A 24859-nucleotide genomic window follows, 5' to 3' on the forward strand; every position below is an offset into this window, starting at 1 on the left:
AATTAAGGACAACTAATTATGAAGGTCATAATTAAAACAAGCAGTAATTTAAATGCGTGCTGATTCTATAAAATATTAAAATTGATGATACATTATAAAACATTTATCACAATGATATATGTGTTTTTGGAAAATTTAAGTGAAGAAGAGTGTAATTCTCCTTATTTATTATTAAAATAGGTAAAAAATATTATGTATATAAATAAGTTGTGTCAAGGTGATACGACTTCATTCTTATGAAAATTCTTATGAAATTTCTTATGAAATTGTCTCAAGCTCACATAATTTTATTTAAGTAAAAAAAAAGTCGTAAGAGGATCAAATGATTTATTTTAGTATAATAATTTTTTTAATGCTAGCCGAAGTCGTGCCAAGTGTAAACAATATTCTTAGAGTGACAATCTCTCTATGAATCCCATAGAGATATTCTCCGATCCTGGAATAGGTAACGGTTGTAGGAAACCTAGTAAAGTTACGCTTTCATGTTTTGATTGTTGGTATACCTCACATTGTTTAACAAACTCTTTTATATCTTTAGTCATGACTTTTCAGGGGACACAGGATACATATTTGTTTTCGAATCATTTTCCTCCACCAAACTTCCTTTTCTTCTCAATTCATCATTAATCCAACCATAGTGTTTGTGAGAGTTAGTATCAATTGTTAAATCATGGACCCATTGTTGTAGGTTTACATCCACCAAGCATGCTTGATGAATTTTTTGTGACTTTCCACAGTTACATTTTGTTGGTGTTGAGGAATAAAACAAAGCAAGATATTTGTGAACAAAAAATATATATTTTATTTCACTGCTACTTTTCAAATAAAATACAATGTTTCTAAATAGTCTTACAATAGACTTTTCAAATTCTACCTTCTCTCTCATAAAACCTATACTATAATTTACATTTAAATTATAGTATAAATGACATTCAAAACTAGAATTAAAGATAATTAGCTATTCAAATGCTAAAATAAAACTGATGACGATTTTGAGTTTAATGCTAACGAGTTTCCCCTTAAACTCAAACCTTTCATATTATTCATTCAGATTGCTTTTTCTGATTGTCATCGCTCACCAATCCGTGCAGAATTTTGAATTGAATTACTTTTAATTTTCTAAACAAAATCTTCTCCACTTTCACCCTTTGAATTAAAAGGATTTAAGAAAGACTCTGACTTCAATGAGCTTTGAACATAATGATTAAACCATATATCCCTTTCAGATGATGTCTCAACACCATTCCATTTATGGTCTTCTCCTAAATCAAAAACACACTATTTTCAAGTAAAACACTTGAACCAAAATGGGCTTTTAATTTGAATTGTAATTCATTCACCTTTCCTTTTTGTGCCAAAAGCCACAAATGAAGTTCTTCAACTTGATTGACTATACATTCCTTGTCTTTCTCCATATCAACATATTTTTCTTCCAATTTTGTAAACCTTTTTTCCAGATTATCAAATTTTGCTTTTGCTTCAAAACTTTCCAATAATTGTCCCATACTGAGAATACTACTCTTTAAGTCAGGTACATAAATTTTAGTGACACTTTCTTTGGATTTAAAGGTCATGTGCTCCTCCTCCATTGGATTGAGAGAAAAACTTTTTCCCTTCATTTCAACTTTAAACAAATCTCTGTCATCAACATCTTTGATCAAGCAATGTTTATTTTCAAACATCACTTTATAGCCTTTTTCCAACAATTGACCAACACTCAAAAGATTTTGATCAATCTCTAGCACAAAAAGAACATCTGTAATGATTTTTATACCTTTATAGTTTGTGATAGCTATTGTGCCTTTTCCTTTTACTACTAGGTGTTCACCATTTCCAATCCTCACCCTTTTAATATCAGTAGTTCTCAATTCCTTGAAGAACTCCTTGTCATGTGGTTGGTGCAACCATTGTCAATTAGCCAAGATGCACTTGAAATATTGCTGCAAAAAACAGTTGCAACGAAAAGTACATCCTTCTCCTCATTTGATATTTAAGCATCTACATCTTGTTGCTCACTTTGGTCTCTACAAATGGTTGCTTCATGCCCAAGTTGATTGCACTTGTTGCACTTAGCATCAAGTCTTCTCCAACACTTAAACGGTGGATGACCTAACTTGTTGCAATGCTTGCAAGGCTCCTTCTACTGCTCCATCTTGTCTCATGGCTCTCCTTTGTTCTTGTGCTTGTAAAGCATTTAAGAGCTCTGCAAGAGAAATCTTTGATAGGTCCTTTGTGTTCTCCATGGTTGTTATCGTGGCTTCAAACCTCTATGGAACTGTTACAAGCAATTTTTCCACAATTCTTGAATCATTTAACACAGATCTAAGCAACCTCACTTTGTTAGCAATGCTTAGAAGTCTGTCAGAGTACTCTTTTACGGATTCTGACTCCTTCATTCTCTGCAATTCAAACTCCCTAATTAGATTCAGCACTTGCATTCCACGAATTCTCTCATCACCTTCATATTCTGCCTTGAGGTAATCCTCGATTGCTTTTGTTGACTTCAATGACATTATCCTTGTGAATACCATAAGAGCTACAACTGCAAATAGGCATGCTTTTGCCTTTGATCTCTTCATCTTCTTTAACTTCTGTGATTTTATTTGTGCCACAATTGGGTTTTTTGGAAGGGACTCAATTTCATAGTCCTCTTTTATAGCTTCCCATAGATCCAATGCTTCTAGGTAGGTCTCCATACGAACAACCCACATCTGATAATTGTCTCCATCGAAGATTGGTGGTGTCATTACAAAAAAATTGGACTCTCCTTCCATTGGTGCACTCTACTAACCTCACAAATCCCTCAAGAAGATAACTCTGATACCAATTGTTGGTGTTGAGGAATAAAACAAAGCAAGATATTTGTGAACAGAAAATATATATTTTATTTCACTGCTACTTTTCAAATAAAATACAATCTCTCTAAATAGTCTTACAATAGACTTCTCAAATTCTACCTTCTCTCTCATAAAACCTATACTATAATTTAAATTTAAAGATAATAATTATTGGCTATTCAAATGCTAAAATAAAACTGATGACGACTTTGAGTTTAATGCTAACACATTTGATGTATGATCATGGGATTACAATCCAATTTGCCCATTCTTAATAATGCACCAACCACTATATTTTCCTTTCCTTGCTTATATTCAATTGTGAAACCTCATTAACTTGACTAAGCATTTTTGTTGAAAAAATATTGTTAATTTTGGGTCAAGGAGGTGTTTTAAATTGTAATGATCAATCTTCACCACAAATTGAGTTGGTAATGAGTAGTGCCTTCACTTTTGAACACAAAGGCCATGATCAACAATTCTTTCTCATATGTGGACAAAGATTGTTGTTGCAGGTTAAGGTCCCTGTTAATAAATGTTATAGGATATTGGTCCTGCATTAAAAATCTAATATGTCCATACCAAATGTGCCCACCTCCACCACAAATGGATTCTCAAAAAATCTGGTAAGGCTAGCATCAGTGCTTTTGTTAAAGCTTCCTTCAACTGATTGAAGAATTGTTTTGTTGCATCTATCCACAAATGGTTTAACTATCCATCCAAACTTGTCCACAAATCTTTTTATAGTTTGGTGCTAGGTCCAAGAAACTCCTCAACTGCTTTATATTTTTCCAAGTCAACATAGATTCTATCTTTATAGGATCGGTTGATACTCCTTGTTTAGATATGAAGTATCCCAAATATTCCACCCTATTGACAACAAAGAAACACTTTGACTTCTTAGCAAATATAAGGAATTAACACATAGGGTGAGAAAGACTTGTCTCAAATCATGTAGGTGATCCTCCAAATTTCTATTATATATTAAGATCCAAACAAGACTAGTAGAAATTTCCTTAGAAATTGTTGAAAAACCAAATTCATTAACCCTTGAAAGGTGGTTGGTGTGGTCGTTAGACCAAATGACATGACTATATACTCATAATGACTGGCATATATTTTAAATATGGTCTTGTAACTATAATCAAGATCCGTCCTAACATGTTTATATTTAACTTTCAAGTCAATTTTAGAAAAAAATTGAAGAACTGTGTTACTCGTCTAAGAGGTTATCCATGAGAGGTATAAGAAATTTATTCTTAACCGTGTTTTTGTTAAGTACCATCTTTTTTTCCTACCAAAATAACAGAGCTAGCATAGGAACTATTAGTGTTCTAGATAATATCATTCTTAAGATTATCTTGCACAAACTTATCTATAATATCCTTATGCAATTTTTCATATTTGTAGGGCCTCTTATTTAGGGTTTGCTCCCTAGATAAGAGGAATTAAAGCGTTGCTTTGACAATCGTGAGGGGAATAACACTCACTTGACAACCGTGAGCTGGTAGTGCGTGATTACGTGGTCGAGGGTAATACCGTCATTATTGGAGAAAACTATACAAAACAAAATGAAGAAATAGGAGAAAAAAAACTTACCTTTCTTGTAATAAAATATAACGCAATTGGAGGCCACAACCTATGTGCCAACAAAAACTCAAACTCAGTCTACCTCTTCACTCTTCACTAACACGACCCCTCACCACCACAAACTCCCATCAACCACCACAACACCGCACCACACTGAAACACCTTTCAATTGGTAAAAAATACACAATCAACGAATCCAAACCCACACTAGAGAGACAATCAAACGCACCACATGAGTAAGTGCAAAAAAATAACAAACAAACAAAAACATGGGAGGAGAATAGAAACTAACCAGAAAACAGGAAAGGAGAATGCAAAAAAGACAATAGAAATTAGAATTCAAAAATGAACACACCCCAAATTTTCAACTAAATTTTAGCAATTTCATTCATTTCCATGTAAATTAAAATAGGGTCCCGATTTTTGGACAACCCTAAATGGGTTGCTCCACCATACAACTGCCAACGTGGCACAAGAAAATATTATTTTATTTGGATTGTGGGGTCCACGAAAAATCTGAAATTGAGTGTTTAGCAGTAGAATGTGAAATTAGGTTTTTAGAAAGGGGCTGAATTTAGGTTTCTTCTCCACGAACTCGTCTTCTCCACCACATCGTCTTCTCCAGCACATTGTCTTCTCCACCACATCGTCTTCTCCAGCACATCGTCTTCTCCACCACATCGTCCTCTCTGCAAGGTATTTGTTCGAAGTTCTACGCAACCTTTATGTTCAAGGACGTTTGTGGTTGTTGTAGGTGCATATATTTCATTTGTTTATAAAGTGAAACCTTGATGTTGTGTGATTTTTGTTGTTGGGTCATTCCTGTTATTTGTCCTGTGGTCACCCTTGTATGAGCCAAAGCTGAATTTGATATTCGTATTTCATGTTGGGTTTACTTTGTGGGTCTGTATTTCACTATTATTGTAGTATTTTATTTCATAGTTCCATGTTAGGATACACAAAGAAAAGGGATTGGTGGAGCAACTCAGTTAGAGTTGTCCAAAAATCGTGACCCATTTTTCTGGAATATGACTTCATTTTTTGTGGAAAGTATTGTTGTTGGAAATATGTGTCTTGGTGTATAAATAATGCAGAATGATTGTTTGAAATGTTAGGTTCATTAGGTACAATTTTTTTTAAGGAAATCTTGTAATGTTGACATGGATAAAAAAGGTTAAAAGAGAGTATTAGTGTTATTGTTGACGTTGGTTGGGGAGGGGTAGAGGTGGGGAGAAAGTGGGTTAAATCAGGTTTTTATAGGCCATCAAAGTAGGATAGTGTGAAGTAACCACAATGTTCACAGTTCACAGTATATGGTGACCCTAGTAGGAGTATGTGGTGACCCACATTAGAATTCCTGCACAGTCCTAACAGGGGAACTTTTTTTTTTTAAATGTCAATTGTGTTCGTGTTGGTTAGGGAGGGGCAAGAGGTGAGGAGAAAGTGGGTTAAATGAGTTATTTAGAGGTTGTGAGAGTAGGACGTTGTGAATTAACCACAAAATTTAGTAAAGTTAGAGAGTGACAGTATGTGGTGACCCTTCAGGGAATATGTGGTGACCCAATTTACACTTCCTGCACAAACCCAGTGAAACTTGTTATGGAAATATAAACTGAGTGTTCATGTTTGTTGGGATGGGCATGATGTGGGGAGAAAGTGTGTTAGATCAGAACTTTAGAGGGCATTAGTGTAAGACAGTTTGAAGTGAGCAGAAATCGAGTAAACTTAGAGGGTTGCAGTATGTCGTGACCCCAGTAGCAGTATGTGGTGACCCACATTACACTTCATGCACAGACCTAAAAGAGAAACTTTGTATTGAAATGTCAATTGTGTTCGTGTTGGTTAGGGAGGCACAGAAAGTGGGGAGAAAGTGGGTTAAATGAGTTATTTAGAGGTTGTGAGAGTATGATCATGTGAATTAACCACAAAATTGAGTCAGTTAGAGAGTGACAATATGTAGTGACCCTTCAGGGAATATGTGGTGACCCACTTTACATTTCCTGTACAAACCCAGTGAAACTTGTTATGAAAATATGAAGTCAGGGTTCATGTTTGTTCGGATGGCCATGACGTGGGGAAACTTTTTGTAAAAATGGGAAGTGAGTGTTCATGTTGGTTGTAGTGGGGCATGAAGTGTTTAATTGAAGTGTAGACCAGTGTGAATTGTGCAGAAAATTCATTCAACTAAGTGAATATATGAAATGGTGACCCTATAGGGAATATGTGGTGACCCTAATGGGAATTGAGTGTTCGTCTTGGTTGTAGTGGGGCATGAGCTGGGGATAAAGTGGTTTAGTTGAGGTCTTTAAAGGCCATGAGTTTAGAGCATTGTGAAGTGGGCACAAAATTCACTCAACTAAGAATATCATGAAATGGTGACCCTATAGGGAAGATGTGGTGACCCACATTACACTTAGTGCACAAACCTAGTCAAACTTTTTCCTAGATATGAGAAGTGAGTGTTCGTGTTGGTGAAGGGTGGGCTTCTTTAGAACCCATGAGAGTAGGAAAGTGCCAACTAACCATAAAATTCACTCAACTTAGACAGTTGCAGAATGTGGTGACCCCAGAGGGAATATCTGGTGACCCACATTATAGTTGTATGACAGAGGCAGGGTAACTTTTTCTTAAAATCTGAGGTTTGTTCTGTTATTAGTTAGGGTGGGGAAGGGGAATAATGTAAGGTTTTTGCCCTTCTTTTGTTCTTTGTGTTGACCCAAAGTCAGTTGATTGCATAAGCACATTTACAGAATACAGTATCTGTGAATTGTTTGATTTTATAAACATTGATGTTCTTTCATTGTTGTTTGGTTTTGAGTAACGTATTCATTGTGGATTTTTGTTTTGTTTTGTAGGATATAATGACAACTCAAGAAAGTAGTCATGCAAAATCTTTAGTGGATGATAAGGTTTGATTTAGAATATGCTTAATTTTGTTAGGCATACGATGACATGACATTCTTAGTAAAGTGTACATGTTTTTATAAATGCAGGTGTTTAGGCATTATTGCAGGCCTAAATTTTTGGGAAGTTTGAACAAAACCTTAAGTGCTGAAGAAAAGTTTATTATTGAGTCAACCCCCTTTGGTTGGCTAATTGTGTTGGATGGGAAGCTGAAATTGAGTCGCTGCCTTTTAAGGGAGTTATGTAGCAGGTGGGTGGAGAGAAGTCATGGTTTTGTAGTCAGCTCTAGAGTTGTCCCATTTAGTTTGTTAGATGTTTGTTTAGGTATAGGTCTTAGAGTTGTGGGAGACAAATTTGACTTAGAGAAAATAGAAAACAATTGTAAGAGTAGGAGTTTTTTCAAAAGTAGTCATGTAACTGTGAAAATGATTTATGATGAAATTGTTAAACGTCGCAACGAATGTTCCATAGATGACTTTTGCAGGTTGTACATCTTGTTAGGAATGTCAGAGTTTTTATTTCCAAGTAGAATGGGTTTAGTTCCTGGTGGGTTGTTTAGGGTTGTGGATGATCTGGGCGAATTGGGTAGGTTTAATTGGGGAGGTTTAGTTTATGACTTTTTGGTTCAGAGTTTGTGTTCAGCTTCAATGTGTATGAGGAGGAAAACTAATGCTACATATATCCATGTTCGTGGTTTGTGTACTTAATGCAGGTAATTTAAAATGTTTACTTCGTATGTGTAATGATTCCCATACATTTTCTAGTTACTGACATTAATTTGACATGAATTGTGTAGATATGGGCTCTTGAACATTTGTTCTCTTACAAGCGACAAATGCCGAGGATTGGAAATAGATATCCTCGTACATTGGATGGCTGTTAGGCTGGGTGACATTGAAATTGCATCTGGACTGCAACAGAATGTGGTGTGTTCAATACATTGAAATTTTTTATCTAATCTACAATACTTAATTTTGTTTTTCATTTATGTTGGTATTTGTTGTCTGCCTGAACAGGTTATTGTGGACTTATCTGCGTCCATTGAAGAGTTGGAAAAAGAATTTGTTGTTCAAGCATTTGAGGTAGTTCGACGTGGATTTACATCTGACATGTCAAAAAGAAAGGATTATGGTAAAATGAAGGTCAAAGTAGTTGATATGCTTCGCCAAGCAAAGGAACAAGAGGTTGTCATCAACAATTTGGAGAAGGAGTTGAAAGAGTTACAAGAATTTTTAAGTGCACGTGCAAAATCTTATGTGCGTGATAGTCCTTTTGTAGATGATGACGAACATCTGCAGACGTCTTATGTTGATGATAAAGATGAACCCGATGAGGAAGGCATACCTGAAGGGCAAGGGTTACCCGAAGAGCAAGGCGTACCCGATGACCAAGGCTTACCTGAAGAGCAAGAGCAAGACGTAGTTGAAGAGCAAGACGTACCCCAAGAACAAGACGTACCCCAAGAGCAAGACGTACCCGAATACCAAGATGGGGGAGAAGAAAAAAGTAACATATTCACCCGAGTGAAGCATAGAGCAAGGAAACGTGTGAAGTCAGCTGTGATGAAATCACCATGGACTAGGTATGGTAGGGGAAAAAAATGATTTTGTTTGTCATAATTGAATCAGGGTTCGTATATGATGTGTTTAGGACTTAAGTATGTTTATTACGAAGTAGTTGTTAGGAATTATACATGTTTATTTCATTGGGTGTAATGTTGTTAGAGAATTTAACACATGTATTTAGCAACTGCGTTGTAATTTTAGTAATTGTAATTTAGTTGGACTTTTTGAAGTTTTTATTTTAATTTTAATTGTCTTCCATTTATGTTGTTGAATTGAAGATTTTTTTTAAATTTGAATGTATGGCAGTGTGAACACACATAAACTAAGTTCATAGAAGCTAAGAAGGACAAGTAACCAAACAATTCACTTAACACATGTAATAAGCATTGTTCAAACATGTGCTTATAAATTATAAATAGAATTTTGTATCCTCAATTATACAATAATAGTCTTCATTGTGCATATAGGCATGCTTGTAAGATGTGGAAGTTTAAACCATCTTAGAACTTCGGATTCTATCTTCCTCCATCTTATTCAATAACTCCAATTGCTTTGCATCTGAATATATTTTGGATATTGAAATGTGAATTATAATATTGGATATAGGACATTGTTTTTTAAGTATAGAATTTTTTTGAAAGTGTACCTAAAGTCGGTGGATCGCGTATTACTGGATGACAAGAACGAACTTCCTCTCCAGATGGTGGACATATGTCAAATTTGAAAACCTATAGGCATGAATTAGATGGTGTATATGTCAAATTTTTAAACGTATAGGCATGCATATTGTAACGAAAGACACACTTCTTTGTACTATAGTTATAATGAAAGCCACATACCTTAACAATGTTTTTTACGGTTATATTAAGGTAGAATGCTCTTTGATTTGGACTAAATATGGCTACCTATAACAACATCAGTGCTTTAATGAAATATGATATGGACTTATTTGAAAGAAAATTTTTATGAAAGATAAATACATTCTTTAGCACCAAGACTGATCCTACTGCAATTTGTGATCCAAATTCCGGATCTTTTAACACCTTTGCGTGTACACTTGCTCTAACTGTTGCAGTTGGATCCTGTAATAAAGATGTGTATAATAGTCATTTTTGTGTTGCATAAAGTGAAATGATCGAAACAGTACATAAGCCATATATTACCTTAATAGTTATTAACATGTCTCTTAAACCATTTGGTTGGCATTCTTTCACAACACAAGTAAGCAAGGGAAAAACAGAATGCTGCTTAATGTTAGCCAAAGAAGATATCTGCTCACAATCATGTCCATCAATTTGTCCTTAAAACAAAAAAATACAAAATTAGTTGTTGCACACCAATAACTGTTAAACTGAAAATGATTGTCATAAACATTACCATGAAAGTGAAGAAAATGTTGTGCCCAATTCCATGGGTTGGAATCAAAATCACGCCTATGATTTTCGTCAGCTATATTGTTTATAAATTCTTGAGTGTTGACTGGTTCTTTGGATTTGCGATTAAGGATAACTGCTTGCACATTACCGGCTGGGCCTGGAATGAGACTTTTGTTGGTGTTACAACGACGCACGAAGCTTGCAAGGTCACTGGTGTCAATGTCAAGGTTTTCCCATTGCTCCATTGAAAGTGATATTGAACCCAGCAAAACTAAAGTATGACGAAATAGTGTTTCTTCTTTGTCTAAGAAACAACCATTCATACGGTGGTGCAGTGTTCAATTTTACATATTTATAGCATGGAAAATGTTGGTTGAACAACCGGTTATGTAATTGCTCGGGACCCTTTTACATATTTATAGCATTAATTTGAACAAGTTTTTTGACAGCATTTAATTGAAGCACCTTTTATGAAAACATTAATTTGAACCACTTTAATTAATTATGACAACAGAACCCTTTATTATTCTGCCCCAATTGTCACTTCAGGCCAGTGGTAGGTGAGTTGCATTAATGGAACTCCTTTCCCACAAGTAGCACCATTTTGGTGGCTTTATTGTGTATAACACCTACCAACTTCCATTCTCATCTTCCAGTAGCAACATTTGGCCTCTTGCAGCGTGAAAAATTAATTTTTCTGAAGTGCTGTTGAAGGTGGCACCCACAGCTATTAATACATTCAGTTTCCATTGACCTCCTTCATTCCATGTACTCCAATGACTGCAGGACCCACAGGTTAGGGCACATATTTAATACACATGCATTCCTATTACAGTTATACAGAATGTTTGGGCATTGTAATTAAAGTTTTCATTTTTTGGATGGACTTCATACATGAACCTTCATTTTTTTATGCCAAAACATGCAATATTTGGACATTTCACTTGTACAAGGAAAAAAAACTGTAGTTCTCATTCTATTTCCAAAAAGTATAATTTTTGAACAATGTGTTCTTTTTATCAATAATATGTAAAATGTCATGACAATGTGCAATATGGTTGCATGAGCTGTGTTAAACCTCTTAAATGTGTAATTTTTTGCACCAAATATTGTGGGACCTTATTACATATTTTAGTTCCAAAGTTAAAAAAATAACCCTAGTTTTGATACAAATTTGGACATATTGCAGCTTTGGATAGACATGGATAATATTTCTCTTGATGACATTTCCTTGTTTGAAGACGGTCAACCTTCACAACAAATTGATAACATAGGTCCTGATGTTAATGATGTTAGTGAAATAGTTCCTACCGTTGGCATGTCATTTAACAATGCAGATGCTGTTAAAAATTTCTATAGAGAATATGCCATCAGAAAAGGTTTTGGAATTAGAACAAGAAGTTCAAAGAGAGGAAAAGACAAAGAATTAAGATATTTCATGTTGGTTTGTGCAAGAGCAGGTAAATATACGTCAACCATTCCCACAGAAGTGAACACCCTTCCAACTCAGAAGCATGAATGTCCAGCTCGTATTACTGTTGGCATCAAAGACAATAAGTGGTATATCATGTCAGTGCACGAAGAACATTCACACGACATGAGCCCAACCAAGTCTAGGTTGTTTAGAGGAAATAGAAGAATAAGTTTACACGCAAAAAGAGTGGTTGATATAAATAACGACGCTGGAGTTCGGATAAATAAGACTTTTCGATCTTTTGTTTCTGCAGCGAGTGGGTATGAGAATATGGAATTTGTTGAACGAGATGTCCGTAACTATGTTGCCAAAAGTAGAAGAGCGTTGGGGAAGGAAGGAGATGGCAAAGCACTCTTAAACCATTTTTATCATATGAGGGAACTTAACCCCCAATTTTACTTTGACATTGATTTAGATGATGATAATCGCATACATCATGTATTTTGGGCAGATGCAAGAAGTCGTGCAGCATGGGATAGTTTTGGAGATGTTTTCTGTTTTGATACGACATATTTGACGAATAAGTATGATATGCCATTTGCACCATTTGTCGGTGTTAATCACCACGGGCAGTCAATTTTGTTAGGATGTGGACTCCTTTCTTCAGAAGACACCGAAGCATTCGTGTGGTTATTTCAAAGTTGGCTTCGTTGTATGTCACACAAACCACCCCAAGGCATTGTCACAGATCAATGTAGGGCAATGAAAAATGTTGTTGAAGTTGTCTTTCCCAATGCGCGACACAGGTGGTGCTTATGGCACATAATGAAGAAAATACCCGAAAAACTTCAAGGATATACGCAATATAAAGATATGAAACGTGTTTTAAAAAGTGTAGTGTATGAGTCGACAAATGTTGATGTTTTTATGTCCTCGTGGGGGAATTTCATAAGTGAGTATGACTTATGCAACAATGATTGGTTGAACACGTTATTTGAAGAACGGGCACGGTGGGTTCCTTGTTACCTTAAAGGGTTTTTCTGGGCAGGCATGTCCACAACACAACGAAGTGAGAGCATGAATGCATTTTTCGATGGGTATATTAATTCGATGACATGTCTCCAACAATTTGTGCACCAATATGATAATGCATTGCAACATAAGGCAGAATTGGAGTGTGAAGCCGACTTTGCTTCTCTCAACAAAGTTATTCCTTGTAGCTCACAATCAGCCATTGAAAGACAGTTTCAAGCAGAATACACCCATGCAAAATTCAACGAAGTCCAAGCTGAATTTAGAGGGAAGATGAATTGTGCTGTTAATAATTTTTTTGTTGACGGACATACTTGTCGATTCAATGTTATGGAAGAGTCATTCCGGGATGGCCGAACAAACCACTCAAATTGGGTAGTGTTATTTGACCGCGAAAACCTTGATGTTTGTTGCACATGTTTATTATTTGAATTTAGGGGGATCTTGTGTCGACATTGCTTGGTTGTCCTTGCACAAGAAAAAGTGATAAAAGTGCCGACTAAGTATATTTTGACCAGGTGGAGTAAAAATGTTCACCGCAAGCACATATATATAAGAGCTTCATATGGGAGCAAGGACAAAGATCCACAAGTTCAACAATATGATGGGTTGTGTAAGAAATTCTATGATATAGCTGAAAGTGCTAGTGGGACAACTGATACAACAGAACTTTTGCACAAGCATCTTGATGATTTTGTCGTCATACATGTTCAACCAACACACCCTAATTGGACAACAAAGAAAAATGTTGGTCAGCCAAGCGGGCGTGATGTTAATGAACAACCAATGTCACCTATTCGTACAAGTTTGAATAACCCGGTGAATGAAGTGCGTAGCCCCATAATTGTCAAACGAAAGGGAAGACCACGCTCAACACGAAAGAAATCATGCTCTGAAAAGGGCGGAAAACAGAAAAAATCTTGTATGGCATGCCAAATTCCTATTGATCGCACTACGGTTAGTGAAATGCATAACATATTTGACCTTGAACTTAATTTCCATTTCTTATAACAATTGTTATCCTTATAACTATGCAAAACATTTTTTAAATTGAACTAAGTTGTACTTGCTATAGGCCACAGACGAGGCTGCAAATTCAGAAGTTATGTGTTCTAGGGTCATGGCTGAAAGTGAAGTGAACCTAAATACACTGAATGACATACGTTATTCAAATCAGGGGGTATGTACAAAATGTGAATGTTGTTGAAGAACTGAACTCTTGCATATGAAGTATATCTCTGAATAATATGTACAAACAAGTAATGCTATTCTATCCATTGTCAGGTCTCAAACAGTCCTTCTATTGGATTTGTTTCGCTATTGACATCATTACATAGTAATTTGAATATTTGACACCACTAAAGTGCAGGTCAGGTCATTCGGTTAATTCTACTATAACTTATTCGAATTTGTTATTCAGTTAATTTTTTATACATGAAGATGTTTTGAAGTCATGTTTGTTATTCAGTTGCAGGTGCAAAACAAGGCACTCAGTCAATTTTTGATGGATGTGAACAATGTATTAAGGATGAAGTTTATTAATCACACATGTACATGTACAATTTTGTTATGTAATCTTGAACAATTGTGGTACATGTTCAGGCACCCACATGCAATCACTGGTTGTATATTTGTATAAAAGAGTTTTGACCGTATTAAAAATTGATTCTTAATCGATCAATGATGTGCGTAGTGTTAGCAGTCATGCATTTTCCCTCAATGCTTGCACTATTTGTTGAACTGCAAAAAACATTATTGAGCGAAAACGGGTCAGTGTTGAAGGGGACCATTTTAGTTTGCACGAAAATAACTTGGGTTGAGCGAAAATAGGACAGTGCTGAAATGGGCCAATTTTAGGTTGCACGAAAATAACTTGGGTTGAGCGAAAATAGGACAGTGGTGAAGGGCCAATTTTAGCTTGCACGAAAATAACATGGGTTGAGCGAAAATAGGACAGTGCTGAAATGGGCAAATTTTAGGTTGCACGAAAATAACTTCGGTTGAGCGAAAATAGGACAGTGGTGAAGGGCCAATTTTAGCTTGCACGAAAATAACTTGGGTTGAGCGAAAATAGGACAGTGGTGAAGGGCCAATTTTAGCTTGCACGAAAATAACATGGGTTGAGCGAAAATAGGACAGTGCTGAAATGGGCCAATTTTAGGTTGCACGAAAATAACTTCGGTTGAGCGAAAATAGGACAGTGGTGAAGGGCCAATTTTAGCTTGCACGAAAATAACATGGGTTGACCGAAAATAGGACAGTGCTGAAAGGGCCATTTTAGCTTGCACGAAAATAACATGGGTTGAGCGAAAATGGGACAGTGCTGAAATGGGCCAATTTTCGGTTGCACGAAAATAACTTGGGTTGAGCGAAAATAGGACAGTGCTGAAAGGGCCATTTTAGCTTGCACGAAAAAAATTTGGGTTGAGCGAAAATGCGCCAGTGCTGAAATGGGCCATTTTAGCTTGCACGAAAAATATTTGGATTGACCTTAAATGGGCCAGTGGTTAATGGGTCAATTTTCGGTTGCACGAAAATAACTTGGGTTGAGCGAAAATAGGACAGTGCAGAAAGGGCCGTTTTAGCTTGCACGAAAAAAATTTGGGTTGAGCGAAAATGCGCCAGTGCTGAAATGGGCCAATTTTAGGTTGCACGAAAAATATTTGGATTGACCTGAAATGGGCCAGTGGTTAATGGGTCCAGTTTAGGTTAAACCAATATCTATGGATTACACGAAATAGGTGCAGTCATGGAACGGGTCACTTTAGGTTGCAATACAAAAATTCAAATGATTCAAAATATGCAGTTTTAGACTGAGGCAATATTTGAGAATAAGGTAACAGTTTCTTCTCTCTCACAAGGTCTCTCACCAAAGTCTCCCACATGCATACAGTGGAAAGTTAAATTTAGGGTTCACCAAAGAATTTGGCCAAGGACATTCTTCCTGAAGGATCGTCCCCCCCCCCCCCCCCCCCCCCCCCCCCAACCAATTCTATCCTCTTCCACACTATTAACCCTACAATAGGACGAGGTAATTTATACATCCATGTGTGCATGAACATAACTATGTTGCTATCCTATTTTGTACACTAAGTGTTTGTTATATTGCTTATGTGTTTAAAACGTTGTTTATTTAGGAAAATATGCATCCATTGTTATGGATGCCTTTTATATGTGCCAAATTTGAATCCACACTAACTGTTTCATATATTGGTTATGTCTTTAAAACGTTCTTTATTTAGGAAAATAAGCAGCCATTGTTATGGATGGTTTTTATAACTGACATACATATGGATGCCTTTTATATGTGCCAAATTTGAATCAACAGTAACTGTTTCATATATTGGTTATGGCTTTAAAACGTTCTTTATTTATGAAAATAAGCAGCCATTGTTATGGATGGTTTTTATAACTGACATACATATGGATGCCTTTTATATGTGCCAAATTTGAATCAACAGTAACTGTTTCATATATTGGTTATGGCTTTAAAACGTTCTTTATTTAGGAAAATAAGCAGCCATTGTTATGGATGGTTTTTATAACTGACATACATATGGATGCCTTTTATATGTGCCAAATTTGAATCCACAGTAACTGTTTCATATATTGGTTATGGCTTTCTAGTTCGAAAAATGTGCTTTGTTTGATGAAGGAACTTGTCACAGATGGCTCCAAAAACAGTAAAGCGCACACAGAAGGGGTCCACATCACACGCTGAAGGAAAGCAACCAATGGTCGAACCGTCCAGACATAAATTGTTTAGGGATGACTTCCGCAAGGAGCGATATGAAGCCATAAAGCATTGGACGATTATTGCAGAAAGACAAGTTCAACTACAGGAAGGAGAATACTCTGAATTTGCTGAAGAACTAACACGGAGGAAATGGGGACAACTAGCTATGCCGGTTGACAAATACGATCCAGATGTTGTTCTTGAATTTTATGCGAATGCGTGGCCTGTGAAAGAAGGTGACACGAATCTGAGATCCAAAGTAAGAGGCAAGTGGATTCCATACGATAGGAATACCATCAATGACTTTTTGGGAAATCCCCTTCAACTGGATCAAGATGAGTTGTGTACATATGGTATGCTGAAACGGGGAACTAACTTTACTTCGTTGAGTAACACGGAAACATCAGACCTATTATGCATTCCTGGGCGGACCTATGAGACTAACAACAATGGAAAGCCACTCAGAATTATTCGGTCCAGTATGACAACTTTTACTCAGATATGGACATCGTTGTTATTGTCCAATGTAATCCCAAACAAGCACAGTTCAAACTTGAGTATGGCAAAGTGCCATATTGTGTTCTGTTTACTGAAACAGTATGACGTGGACGTCGCAACCCTGATATCTGACTCTATTCATCACTTTGTTCTTCAACAAGGTGGGACTAATCCTCTTCATCGAAAAGGCTTGGGGTTTCCATCTCTTATTACTTCGTTATGTGCAGCAAATGGTATACAAGTAAACCTTTCCACCAGAATCAGACCTCCAATTGACAAAAAATTCATACAGAGGAACTGCTCAGAGAAGGACCAACAACAATTGCAAAGACAACAAAGTCAACAAGGTCAGGACCAACCGGTTGAACCCCCAATAAACCAATTGCATTCACCCATTGTTCCTGAAATGAATATGCTTGATTACATCAAAAATTTAGAGTCTCACATGAAACATGCTCAAATGCAACAAGCAGCAAACCATAGAGCAATGGTCAGCCTGAATGCCTCCTTCCACTCATATGCTTTACATCACTCGGCTGAAAGCAAATTGGTTTGGCCAAGAATTTGACCATTTGGTTAAATGGCCTGGTGACGAAACTGTTCTCGCTGCACAATCAGAAGAAAGTCATGAAGAAATTCATGATGATTAAGATGACACCTACAAGACCATTGTTGGATGAATTTCCTTGACAAGATTAATTTCATCTTGCTTAATAGCATATGCACTTCTTCTTCTTTATTACATTTTGAACTTGTGCTTATTTATTACATGTTTTACTTCTACTATGCTTTGATGTATGTTGACTCCTCAAAATTGTTGAATTCAGAACACTCTTTAATTGAATGAAGGTTAAATTTCAAAATTTATTTTGTTCCACTTTTTTTATTTCTATTACTCTAAGTGTTTCGGCAACTTAAATCAGAATGAAAGATGTGAAGTAAAAGCATATAAATGTAGACTAATTAATAACATATTCACCTTCTATGCTTTGTGGTTTGAATTTTTTTTTTCATTCTATAATATATTACATGTTATTTTTTTTGTACCTATATTCTTTATTTTACATGTGTAATAATATTATTATGGCGTCAATCATATGTCATAATTTATTCTTGCGATGTATGAACATGTTGTGCACTTATGATTCTTTATTACACTTTGTACTTGTGGTTATTTATTAACATGATTTACTTGTATTGATACTTTGAGGTATGTTTACTCCTCCATATTCTTCAATTCAAAACACTCTTGAATTGAGTGAGTGTTAAATTTCTAAATTTATTTACTATAGGTGGCCTCGTCCTCACTTACTTCACACGAACATCATCACATTTTTATTGTAGTTTGTGTGCAGAAACTTTGTTACAGTTGACCACATTTTCCTTCATGGATCACCACTTATTCTGTAACACTTGACCACAATTTTCTTGTGTTTGCTATTTTAAAATTGTATCATAAATTTTTCACAAACATTGACTACAAAGACTTGGTAAAAAAATTGTCAAATTAGAATGTTTGCTGCATCATATGGTACAACAATATTCATAAATGGTCAGCATTAAAAAGTTCGCACATTCTTCAAGTCAATGGAAGTGTATGTAATCCATTATGTTTCTACACTTATCAATGCTTGTAGGATACACTAAAAGATGTAATGAATAACTACACAATTGCAGAACATGCAGCTTCACATCCAACGCACTTTCAACCACCATCATTCTGAAGTTCCACGAAAGTTGAACTCCCTCAACACATTTTCTCGTTTTGCATTACGTGCATCAAGGACCCAATTACAAACCATTTCCTTACGGAATGTTTGAAGCTCCTCCTGAAATTATTTTTGAAAATCAATTTTGAGTGCAAAATAAAACTCATAACGTGTACTCTACTACTCAAAGGAACAAATACGTACACTGTTGTATTCAGACATCGTCTTCCCCTCATACTCAACCATACCATTCCACACCTCAATATATTTCAAAACCAATACTCCACAATCATAACTACATAAGGAAAGCACATAAAATTAATTACATATGAATATGAATAAAAATAACAAAAGTTTTCATTTCAATACTAACCCGTTTGGCTGTATAGGAAGTTTTTGTTTGACTACTTTGATGGGAGGACTATTCACTCCACCGAACTTGTCAAGAATTTTGTACACATGGTCAACTTGCACAGCCTACACCGTACAATACAAGAAATGAGAAATCAATTACCAAATTCATCGCTTCATTCCTTACTAAACATCATATTGTACTCTTTACCATGGCTTTATCAATTTTGTTACGTTGTCCCCTTCTATGGCCGAGGGGGTCCAAGACATGCAATTCCCTACTAAGAAAATTAAACGCATACACCCACCAATGGTCATTGTGCACCGTTGGGATGAATACCTAAAAGTGAATAATATAACTTAATTAAACACATAAATATGCACCAAAACCATTACAAAATTATATAATACAAACTTACAAAATCGCAATATGATAGTGATTCAAATGGAATCAAATCTTTTGCAAACGAACAGTAATCCTTCGTGTCCCACTCTTTCTTTTCCGAAGTTGTTTTCATTTCTTGAATAACACGATCCTTTATTAAACAAAAAATGTAGTGCTATTAATAGAAACTATACATATCAAAACAAAAACTTAAATTCCATAATCCACTCACAGCAAAAAAAGGGTTAAAGCAAAAACGTTGGACCCTTCCATTCTTTTGAAGTTGATCAACCATGAACAACCCCGTTGCAAAGAGCATCACCTAAAAACAGATTCCAACGAATGAATTTTTCAAACAGTTACATAATACAACAAACAACTATCACTTGCAATTATACCATGTTGTCAACTCTGGCTTCCGGAGATAAAGATTGCAGGTCTGAACCGGTCAATATGTTGCCTTCAATGTTAACAACAACATTATAACAAGAACATAAATTCTTCAGTATACAAACAAAATTGAAAATTAATGGTTATTCAGTATATTAACTTACCGGTTTCTAGCAATTCCTACCAACGAACACAACATTGTATACATCTTCAACATGTCAATAGGATGTGGGCTTCGACCACCTGAGTCTGAAGGAGGTGACCTTCGAGGACGTGACCTCGTACTGTCCTTAGGTACAGCTCTGGAACATGACGAATGGTTTTGTTTGTCCACTAGTTCTTTTAGCACTCGTAATTGGTCCTTAACATCACGTATTCTCTTGTTGTTCTGAAGAAGTACAAATTCACACATATTATGCTCGTTACAAACTTTCTCCCACGAACTTGGAGAATAGGCAGTATATTGATGATGTTCCTCTCAAATTTCGAGGGCTTCTTTAACAATGTTTAGTCCTTGCTCGACTTCAGTCACTGGCCAATCCCATACAATCTACAATAACAACTTCTTTGTTATGATCAACATATAAAAATACACGAATGTTAGTCAAGGTCTTAAACACACAATTAAATACCTCAGCAACAGAGAACGCTTCATTTAAACTGCTTGATCGAATCTTTACACACGGCCACTGCAAAAACCTCAGAAAAGATATTGCTTGGCTTTCTACAGGGATGCCAAGGCCAACATGTTGAACAACCCAAAGCTGCTCCCAAAAAATTAATGTTATTCATTTAAAACAAAATAAATGTAATAAAGTTCAAGTACATAATTATTTCTCATAAATACCACTAACCTGCAAAACAGGAACGCAACCTGCCAAATAAATTTCACGGCCATTCGTTTGGTTGTTATATACCTCGGATGACCGGGTTAAACTGGAAACTATTAACTCATACACTGCACCACCCCAATTGTACCCATCCAATGCATCTAAATTATCTAAAACCTTAAAAGGAAATGAAGAAAAAGTTCTAGAAGTCCTAGGCAAAAAGAAAACATATAATAAAAGAAGTATGTACAATCGGCAGAATTCATCAACATTTTTTTTTTCCTATAAACTTTGTTTCTCAATTTTTCCAAAAGAATATCCAATTGTACACATCCAATGCATCTAAATTATCTAAAACCTTAAAAGGAAATGAAGAAAAAGTTCTAGAAGTCCTAGGCAAAAAGAAAACATATAATAAAAGAAGTATGTACAATCGGCAGAATTCATCAACATTTTTTTTTTCCTATAAACTTTGTTTCTCAATTTTTCCAAAAGAATATCTATCTTTATATCCTCTCCTCCAAAGACCTTATTCACCAACCCACCACCATCATCTTGCAAACATAATTCTTCACCCACCACTCGCAACCCCAATGCAAAACACACATCAACAACCTTAAAAGGTACTAAATGTTGTCTGATCCTAAAACAATTATCATCAACACTCCACCTACTAATCAATTCGCGAAGAAGGGGACTTGATATGTCAAATTCTTCTTCTAAGTGGAGCATCCACTTAAAGGGGGTTGCCTCTATTCTTTGCCGCTACAATGAAGTTAAATTTTTATTGATGTTAACAATATGTTCAGGTTGCACTCTGTGTCTTACTCGAATCTACAAAATAAACGTGCAAGGGAAATGTTTAAATTCAATATAATTACACAATTTCATAATTAACTATCAACTATCAACCTAGTAATATAGTAAATCAAACCTTCATGATCAAACTTTTCACCGTCATACTTCCCCATCCAACCAGGATAAGCCTTTTCAAAACTGTCCAAAAGAAAATAAACAAATTAAGAGACAACAAATTCTGAAAATGTGTGTGTGCAAGAACATCTAATTTAATTCAGTTTATCCCCACCGAATGCCCCTACCCAACCAAGACGAACACTCACTTGACATTTTCAAGAACAATTTCCCTGAGTATGTGCAACAACTGTAATGTGGGTCACCAGATGTTCCTACATGGGTCACCACATACTGAAATCCTCTAATTTGACTGAATGATTGCTCACTTCACACTGCCTTGCACTCATGCCCTCTAAAGACTTCATGTCACTCACTTTCTGCCCACATCATGCCCACCCAACCAACACGCACTTCACATTTCCAAAATAAAGTTCCATTGCGTGTGTACGGGAAGTCTAATGTGGGTCACCACATGTTCCTACTTGGGTCACCACCTACTGCAATCCTCTACACTCATGGACTCTCAAAACCTGATCTAACTCAAATTCTGCCCGTATCATGCCCATCCCAAGCAACATGCACTTCACATTTCCATAATAACTTTGCACTTGGGTCTGTACAGCAAGTCTAATGTGGGTCACCACATGTTCCTACTTGGGTCACCACCTACTGCAATCCTCTAAGTTGAGTGAATAATTGCTCACTTCACAATGCCTTGCACTCATACCCTCTAAAGACCTGATCTAACATCACCCTAAACCCTAAACCCTAAACCCAACCAACACGCACTTCACATTTCCAAAAGAAGTTTGCACTGGGTGTGTACAGGAAGTCTAATGTGGGTCACCACATGTTCCTACTTGGGTCACCACATAATGCAATCCTCTAAGTTGGGTGAATTTCTTATCATCGGACACTACCCTACACTAATAGACTCTCAAAACCTGATATAACACACTTTTTGCCCACATCATGCCCAACCCAACCAACACTAACACGCTCTTCAAATTTACATAATGTGGTCACCACATATTCCTACTAAGGTCACCACATACAACAATTCCCTAAGTTGAGTGAATTTGTGATCTAAAATATGATGTAACGCCTTTTCTGTCGGCATCATGCCTACCCAAAGCAACACCAACAACCACTTCACAGAATAAGTTTGCAAAGGGACTGTGCAGGAAGTCTAATGTGGTCACCACATATTCTTACTACGGTCACCACATACAACTAACCTGTAAATTCAGTCAATTTGTAATCACTACGCACTGCCCTACACTCATGTTGCATACTGTGATTTCGGTATATAGATGGATAAAAACAGCTCAACACAAAGGATATGGTGCAAACTATGTTTCTTCATATTTATTGGGTATTGCTAGAATAAAGTATTGCTAGAAATCATGAACCGTTAAATTGGAAACAAAAACATTTTATTGTAGTATGACAGTTTACCCCATGGGCATGTTTGGTTGCATTCTGGTGCCTTGCTTCAAAGAAATAACATGTTTTATACATACACAGATGCAAAGTCACACATTCATATTTTTACAATGATGTTATACAAAATTAAGACCATGTCATGGTAATTTCTTAAATATACAAATTCATATTCTCATTCCTTTTTGTCAACCACACTCTCTTTTTTAGCATTTTATAACAATGATTGCTTAAAAAGTATCTGCTGCTTAGAACAGTCTATATCACATCTAGGTAACAAACAATTACAATTACACTAGACTCAAGCTTCAAAGCCTAATGTAATGTTTATTTTGCATCAGGGTATTGACAGCATGGTGGCAGCTTCCACAGATTTTGGAGTTGCAATCGCTTAATCACTTGGGTTTTTCTAAAAGATATGTGAGATGTTTGCAGGTATGATATTAAATACTACCTCAAAGTGTATGTACAGTGTTCAGTACTATAGACAAAACCTCTTATTTCATATGCTATGATATGTATTTTCTCAACAATATATTACTTACTACAAACCTTGACAGATTTCGGAGGTTGTCAACAACATGAAAGACATAATACATATCTGTGCACAACACAAAGTTGGGGTAATAAGTAATTCGCATGTAGTTTTTCTGATGAGGTTACCCTATCGTGTTCTGTTTTCAATTAATCTACTTGTACGAAGCTGTTTGGAATTATATTCTTACATTGCCCATTGGCCTTGCCTGCAAAGTCTTTCAAACAATTATCCTCTACTAATAATAGCTTCAAAGCTCAAGATGCAATACATGCAGGAAATGGAGCACATGGCAAATGTTGATGGTCTACCAACTTATACAATCACAATCAATAACCTCATGGACTATAACCACCCCAACCACATATTCCTACTAAACCCTAAACCAACAAATAAAAAACTCATTTGTTCAACAATTACACCATACAATTTATATGCTCTAACTTCATCACTGTGAAAAACATTTAACAATTTTATATCAATGTCTCTACTAATAACACAAAAAAACCAACAGTTCAGCATTCAAGGAAGAAAAGCTTCAAGAAACTCAAACTAAAATTGAATCATCAATTTTAATTAAAACTCACTTGATCAAAAATATATTACCTTTATCACCTAACCACCGTGAAAAGAGATGTAGGGCGTCTACCGAGCTCACACCGAATGACGACGACGACAAACAACACCACGAAACCACTGCAGAACCACAACACCTTTGCGAAGAAGAAATTGAAAGAGGGAGACTTCGGGTAACCCTAAACCCTTTATCACCTAACCACCGTGAAAAGAGATGGAGGGCGTCCACCGAGCTCACACCGAATGATGACGCCGACGACGAACAACACCACAAAACAGCTGCAGAACATCCACAACTTTGCGAAGAAGAAATTGAAAGAGGGAACAGTGTCGTCTTGAACCACGACACCAAAACAAGAAGAAAATGAAAGAGAGATAGTTCAGGTAGACCAAAACAAGAAGAAATTGAAAGAGGGACAGTTCAGGTAAACCAAAAGAAGAAGAAATTGATAGAGGGAGACTTTGGGTAAATGTAAATCCTAACCCTAATGAAAATTTTAACCAAATATTAAAAATTTTAAAAAAATAGTGGGCCCCGCACAACATTTTAATATTAATTTTTTTGCCACCTGGACAGTTGTACACTTGAGCAATTGCATAATCGGTTGTTCAACCAACATTTTCCATTAAAATAATGACTTTTTTTACCAACGGTTGTGAAGTGGCGCATTATACGGTGCAGTTGTCAAAATATGAGGACTCTAAGAATGATCTGATCAAAACTAAGTTTGAAAGGGGTAACTCCATAGCAATCTAAAAAATATCTTCAAATG

At 36.0% G+C, this 24859-nt stretch overlaps 4 protein-coding genes across 4 annotated transcripts; 1 reads left to right on the forward strand and 3 right to left on the reverse strand.

Annotated features, from left to right (window-relative positions):
* Positions 1–2267: 2267 nt before the first annotated feature.
* Positions 2268–2747, reverse strand: LOC137809254 (uncharacterized). The gene has a single exon (XM_068610389.1). The coding sequence runs from the start codon at positions 2745–2747 to the stop codon at positions 2268–2270; it is 480 nt and encodes a 159-aa protein (XP_068466490.1).
* A 6639-nt stretch (positions 2748–9386) lies between these two features.
* Positions 9387–10517, reverse strand: LOC137809255 (uncharacterized). Its single transcript, XM_068610390.1, has 6 exons — positions 10274–10517; positions 10060–10196; positions 9889–9978; positions 9736–9801; positions 9543–9624; positions 9387–9454 (listed from the first exon to the last, which is right to left on the reverse strand). Exons 1-6 carry the CDS (start codon positions 10515–10517, stop codon positions 9387–9389), a joined length of 687 nt encoding a protein of 228 aa, XP_068466491.1.
* Positions 10518–11473: 956 nt separating this feature from the next.
* Positions 11474–14071, forward strand: LOC137809256 (protein FAR-RED IMPAIRED RESPONSE 1-like). Its single transcript, XM_068610391.1, has 3 exons — positions 11474–13675; positions 13794–13898; positions 14003–14071. Exons 1-3 carry the CDS (start codon positions 11474–11476, stop codon positions 14069–14071), a joined length of 2376 nt encoding a protein of 791 aa, XP_068466492.1.
* A 4596-nt stretch (positions 14072–18667) lies between these two features.
* LOC137809257 (putative ubiquitin-like-specific protease 1B) lies at positions 18668–19611 on the reverse strand. Its single transcript, XM_068610392.1, has 5 exons — positions 19432–19611; positions 19224–19352; positions 19035–19138; positions 18866–18956; positions 18668–18781 (listed from the first exon to the last, which is right to left on the reverse strand). The coding sequence occupies exons 1-5, from the start codon at positions 19528–19530 to the stop codon at positions 18668–18670; spliced, it is 537 nt and encodes a 178-aa protein (XP_068466493.1). The 5' UTR covers positions 19531–19611.
* Between the last annotated feature and the right edge of the window lie 5248 nt (positions 19612–24859).

This window comes from Phaseolus vulgaris, chromosome 2, assembly GCF_000499845.2.
Source record: "Phaseolus vulgaris cultivar G19833 chromosome 2, P. vulgaris v2.0, whole genome shotgun sequence".
NCBI classification, from domain to species: Eukaryota; Viridiplantae; Streptophyta; class Magnoliopsida; order Fabales; family Fabaceae; genus Phaseolus; species Phaseolus vulgaris.

Bases quoted from the DNA above. Each gene is read 5' to 3' on its own strand.
- LOC137809254 (XM_068610389.1), bottom strand. From the start codon at position 2,747: ATGACACCACCAATCTTCGATGGAGACAATTATCAGATGTGGGTTGTT.
- LOC137809255 (XM_068610390.1), bottom strand. From the start codon at position 10,517: ATGGAGCAATGGGAAAACCTTGACATTGACACCAGTGACCTTGCAAGC. The intron at 10,197-10,273 runs GTAATGTTTATG...TTTTGTTTTAAG, and splicing joins ACATTTTCTTCACTTTCATG to GACAAATTGATGGACATGAT. The intron at 9,979-10,059 runs GTAATATATGGC...TCTTTATTACAG, and splicing joins ACATGTTAATAACTATTAAG to GATCCAACTGCAACAGTTAG.
- LOC137809256 (XM_068610391.1), top strand. From the start codon at position 11,474: ATGGATAATATTTCTCTTGATGACATTTCCTTGTTTGAAGACGGTCAA. The intron at 13,676-13,793 runs GTTAGTGAAATG...TACTTGCTATAG, and splicing joins TTCCTATTGATCGCACTACG to GCCACAGACGAGGCTGCAAA. The intron at 13,899-14,002 runs GTATGTACAAAA...ATCCATTGTCAG, and splicing joins TACGTTATTCAAATCAGGGG to GTCTCAAACAGTCCTTCTAT.
- LOC137809257 (XM_068610392.1), bottom strand. From the start codon at position 19,530: ATGAAAACAACTTCGGAAAAGAAAGAGTGGGACACGAAGGATTACTGT. The intron at 19,139-19,223 runs GTAAAGAGTACA...TGTACGGTGTAG, and splicing joins ACAAAATTGATAAAGCCATG to GCTGTGCAAGTTGACCATGT. The intron at 18,782-18,865 runs GTACGTATTTGT...AAATAATTTCAG, and splicing joins CGATGTCTGAATACAACAGT to GAGGAGCTTCAAACATTCCG.